The 5453-nt window shown below is 39.0% G+C and overlaps 1 protein-coding gene across 9 annotated transcripts in view; it reads right to left on the bottom strand.

The window, feature by feature from the left end:
- Acaca (acetyl-CoA carboxylase alpha) overlaps positions 1–5453 on the bottom strand; it is a 271090-nt gene that overhangs the window by 154006 nt on the left and 111631 nt on the right. For all 9 annotated transcript variants that reach the window (XM_021211498.1, XM_029546021.1, XM_029546020.1 and 6 more), the window contains 3 exons: positions 3458–3628; positions 1476–1637; positions 1013–1176 (listed from right to left, as the gene is read on the bottom strand). In XM_021211498.1, the coding sequence (XP_021067157.1) occupies positions 1013–1176; positions 1476–1637; positions 3458–3628 (497 nt within the window). The remainder of the gene's footprint in view (positions 1–1012; positions 1177–1475; positions 1638–3457; positions 3629–5453) is intronic.

Here is a 5453-nt window from a genome sequence, read left to right as displayed (position 1 = left end):
GGGTTTCTCTGTATAGCCCTGGCTGTCCTGGAACTCACTTTGTAGACCAGGCTGGCCTCGAACTCAGAAATCCGCCTGCCTCTGCCTCCCAAGTGCTAGGATTAAAGGCGTGCGCCACCACCGCCCGGCTTAGGACAGATATTTTAAAACATATACTAATCAAAATTACTTCCTAAAGCCCAATTTTTATGCGAGCAAAACTGCTGATAATTTGATGCTTATAATGAACAGAATATATTTAATCTGCCATTTATATTTGCATAAACTGTTCCATGCTTTAGAATAATTATTCTCTTTCCATAAATCAAGTAAGATTTTATTATTTTAAATGCCAGGACACCATGGTGATGGTGGTCAATAACACTGAATATCTGAAAATGCTAGATTATCACCAGAAATAAAAAATAGTAAGACTATGAGGTGATTAAAATGCCAAAAACCTTGATTCCACAAGGCATGTATATATCAAAGCAGCATGTAGTATACCCTTAAATACACAGATACTCACAAATATGTGTATGTATACATACATATATACATACCTTTGTACATACAAATAGATTTTACCTGTCAAATTAGAAAATTTATTGTATGTGAGTCGCTCACAGCTATCTAGTGAGGCTCTGGGTGAACTCACAGGACCTAAGAAGCACGTTATACTCTCTATAACTTATCTGATACCAAATTCATGGTCAAGAATCTACCTCTCCCCAGCAATATTACCATCACTGTAAAAACAAAACTGAATCCAACATCAAAGCAAATAACTTCACTTTCAAAAAAACAAAACAAAACAAAAAAGCAAAAACCTTGCAAAGGCTGAGAAACAACCAAATCTGCCAAGCAGTACAGAACAGAAGACATCATGAATTCAAGTATAAACTAAGACATACTTCTTCCAACAAGTTCTCCACAGCAGAACTTCCACAGCAGATAAAAAAATGGCCAATACCTTCACTGAGGATAGCCCAATTTTATTAAACAAAATGCAATGAACTGCTATCATACTCACGAGATTGCTTCCTCCCTGTTTTCTCCCCAGGAAAAGCAGTGCCCGAACTGAGAATCAGCGAATTCATGAAGTCCTCCAGCAGCAGCAACACTGAAATAACCCCAAACGTTCTTATTGCTGCGAAAATTAAGTTCCTGAACTGTTCCAGAGCTGGGCTTAAACCCCTGTTAGAGAACGAAGAACACAAGAGACTACATTTAGTGGCAGGGAAAAGAACATTGATACTTGATTTTCAAGCTGTAGGTTCATTAAATACAGCTGACCCAAAACCATACAAGCCAAGGTCCAGAGCTACAAGTCACGGATGCTTCCTGAGTGATTTAAGTGACATTAAATGGCCAGTGCAGCATGTATCTGCTCTCCAAATCTTCTATAAATTTCCCTATCAAAACCCAGTCCAAGACTTCAAAAGCATGTCCTCAGACACTTGTCTTAACATTAAACCTTTTAAGTGAAGGGTTACCTCATCTGGGTTTTCACTGGTGATCCGAGCAGCAATCACATGGCCCCTTGGGCAAGGAACATGAGCAGAATTTTCAAAATCAATAGGAGCATCACCCCAAGGAGACACCCCATACATCATACGAATATCCTTGATCCTAAATAAAGGGATCCCCATGGCAATCTGAAAGGTAATAAAACACATGTCATTCTCCACAGTCCCTTTCCTTACAGAGGGGAGCTATCAAAATACCTAAGAGTCTTAGCATATTTTGGAATTACTAGTAAAGCATTCTACTTTTGTAATCTGCATTCTACAACTATCTAAGTTACATAAAATAAAACATAATGCTAAGGGTTATTTGCTAGGATCATTCCCTTTTCCTAAAATGTCCCCAAATTTCTAATGCAACAGACATTTTCCTCTGCTGTCATTTCTCGAGGGTGGGGGGGATGAGAATAAAATTATCTAAAAAAAAAAAAAAAAAAAAAATCAAGAAGTTCAGATAGGTAAAAACCTTTAACATTATAGTTGTCTCTCATGATGCAAACCACTGAAAAGAGTAAATAAATCTCTAGACCCTTACTTGGGTGGCTACTCCTACAAAGAGAGGACAAGAAAACTAACCAAGGAGGGATATGATCAACATGAATTAAAAACACCATAAAGAAACCCTGTTTGTTCTGAGACAGGGTCTTGCTACATAGTCCTGGCTGGCCTAGAACTTGCTATGCAGACTGGGCTGACATTAAACTCACAGAGATCTGTCTGTCTCTGTCTCTTGAGTGCCAGAATTAAAGGCATGTGCCAGTACCCCTGGAAAAGCCTGTTATTGTATAAAATTAATATGCTCTAATAAGAGCCAGTGAGACAGTTCAACAAAGTCACTCACTGCCAAGGCAAATGACCTGAATTTAATCTCCAGACTCCGTGGTGAAAGGAAAGAACCAACTCCCAAAGTTGTCCTCTACCTTCCAAACACATGCTGTAGTATGCACACCCATATACATAAATATATATTTAAAAAAAAGTAAAGAAGCCCACAAAACTCTTTTTTAGTGGGAACCTGCAAGATATTCTTATTATGCGCCAAAACTAGGTCACATAAGATTATCAGCTAGGTATTTTGCCATGTGCTCACAGTCCAAGCTGCTCAGAAGCCTGAGATAAGAAGACTGCTTGAGATTAGCTGATTAATTTCCATACTAAATTCAGCATCAATATGGTCCCTCTACAGAGCAGGGACCACCAGGTTGCCTAAGAGGGATGGACCAGCCCAAATTGGAAATAATGCAGATAAAATAATATCTAATCTTATCATTTGCTTCTACTATTTGTCATACTATTTGTTTCCCAGGCTGGAAGAAGACAATAGAACAATAGCTACCACTTTATATATTATTTTTACAATGTGTACTACTAGAGTTCACCTAATCCGGACTTGTTTCAATAAACAGACTAGAATCAGAAATGGGGGCTAATACCAAAGTTATGGAGCTTACTATAATTAAATAATTAAAGCAAATTGTTCTTTAAATTTTTTATTAATTAAAAAAGTATAAAATAAAATAATTAAAAATAATAAAATAATTTTTTTAAAAAAGGATGTGTATAAATGTTTTGCCTACATGTCTGTACAACATGCGCTGTGACTGAAGAAGCCAGCAGAGGGCATCAGATCTCCCGAAACAGGAATTACAGACTGTTGTGCACCAAGTAGGCATTGGGAATCAATCTGGGACCTCTGGAAGAGCGGCCAATACTCTTAACTGAAGAGCCAACTTTGCAGCCCCAAAGCAGACTGATTTTAAAGTTTCTTCTCAAAACAGTTTATTGGCTGTGTTTATATAGAAGATACAGTACAACTGTTTAGTTTGAATAACATCAGAAAACTAACCCATTACCACATAACCCATATTTATGAGAAATAAAGGCTCTTGCTTATTTGTACTTTTCTGGAAATTCCCTAAGCTATAACTTGAGTCCAGGACAGGGTGACTCACCTGGAGCTGTGCTGCAGGAAGATTGACATCAGCCACCATCTCTGTACAAGGATGTTCAACCTGTAGCCGAGGGTTCAGTTCCAAAAAGTAGAAACTTCCATCCTGGCTGTACAAGTATTCCACAGTCCCAGCGCTCACATAACCAACCATTTTGGCAAGTTTTACTGCACACTTAAAGGAAGATAAGAGACTGTGAGTCTACCACTTGTCCAGCCATTGCATCACTATAACTACATACAGCTAGCTGTCAACTACTTGATGCTTAGATAAGCCACCCAAGATTCTGACCCACATTCAAGAAAATCATACCCACTCTGATCACTATATAATGTCCTGAGATAACAAACTGAGTGACAAAGTGGAAAAAAAGAGTGTTTTCACATCAGATCACAAGCAGTCTCCCATTAGACCAGAGGGCACAGAGGCAAAACAATGATGGAAGCAAATTCTTCACTGACTCCTAGTTTCCAGGATTCCCAATATGTTTGTGTTCTTAGAAACACTGTTACCAGCTAGAGATTAGGTTTCTAATCTCTTAAGTAGCTAGTGACTAATCTCTTATAGGGACCATGTCTTCACCAACAGGATTCAAGCACAGGCAAGTGAGAAGTATAACAAATCAAATTTCAACCATGTAGATGAGAACATGTAGTTAAGAATGGCAAATCAAGTTAGGGTCACTGTATTTCTTGGATCTTATTATATATAGCAATTTAATATGTATTCTAACCAGAATGGTTATTCAGAACTGTAGATGGAATGTTGCTATTTTGAAAATTAAAATCTGTTATGCTAATTTAACAATAAGGTAGAGGTGAACAAGAAAACATACTGCAGATGGGCAAGCTAGGGGTGAGTTCCTTGTTACAAAAGGACACATTTAATAGATTATTTCCTACAAAATGAAGTGCTTGCTCCATATTAACTAAGTATGAAAAAAATGGTAAGGACTATGGCTGTAGATCAGTGGACAGAGTTCTTGCCTACCATGCCCAAGGCTCTGAGTTCAATCCCTACCACTACACAAACCAGGTGTGGTGACACATACCTTCAAAGAGGTGAAGGTGAGGCAAGAGGAACAGAAGTTCAAAACTATCCTCAGCTACATACAGAGTTTGAGTTCAGCCTAAGATACATAAAAACTCTTCATCTAAAAAAAAAATTACTGGCTGGTGAGATGGCTCAGCAGGTAAGAGTACCCGACTGCTCTTCCAAAGGTGCAAAGTTCAAATCCTAGCAACCACATGGTGGCTCACAACCATCCATAATGAGATCTGACTCCCTCTTCTGGAGTGTCTGAAGACAGCTACAGTGTACTTACATATAAAAAATAAATAAATCTTTAAAAAAAAATTACTACATCTGATTATTCCAACTTGAAGCTAAGTATAAGTAAACAGACCAGAAGGTTACTAAATAATTGAGAGAATTACAAGCCTGGCCTTCAAAATATGTGACTAAAGTATGAAGTAACAGTTGTACTTCTAATCCCTCATCAGTGGGAATCAGGCTATAAAACTTCCCCCAAAGGAGGCAGTCTGAAAACCCATGTTACAGAAACAAAATTGGGAAGAACCTGGCCCAGTATCAATTCAGGAGTCTTACAGGGCAGTGGCAAAGGAGCTGACTTCCTGAGCAGCCAGGTCTAACTGAGAAAGTACTATGAGCCAGGGAGAGCCCAGCTCCTACACAGAGCTGTTTGCGTCTGCGGGACATTGATTCCAAACAGGAATTCTGCTTTCATTCTACCATTGCACAACAGGTATACAACTAAGAAGAGACAAAGACAGACTCTTTTAGATCACTGGCCCACAAACAAAAGGGAAAGTAGCTCACCTACAGACTTTCATGACCCTAGAAACCCTTAGCCAGGCAGTGGTGGCGCACGCCTTTAATCCCAGCACTTAGGAGGCAGAGGCAGGTGGATTTCTGAGTTTGAGGCCAGCCTGGTCTACAGAGTGAGTTGGAGGAGGAGGAGGAGGAGGAGGAGGAGAAG

This window comes from Mus pahari, chromosome 14, assembly GCF_900095145.1.
Source record: "Mus pahari chromosome 14, PAHARI_EIJ_v1.1, whole genome shotgun sequence".
NCBI lineage: Eukaryota > Metazoa > Chordata > Mammalia > Rodentia > Muridae > Mus > Mus pahari.
Note: the sequence above shows the minus strand (reverse complement) of the source record. Positions and strands in the feature narration are given on the sequence as shown.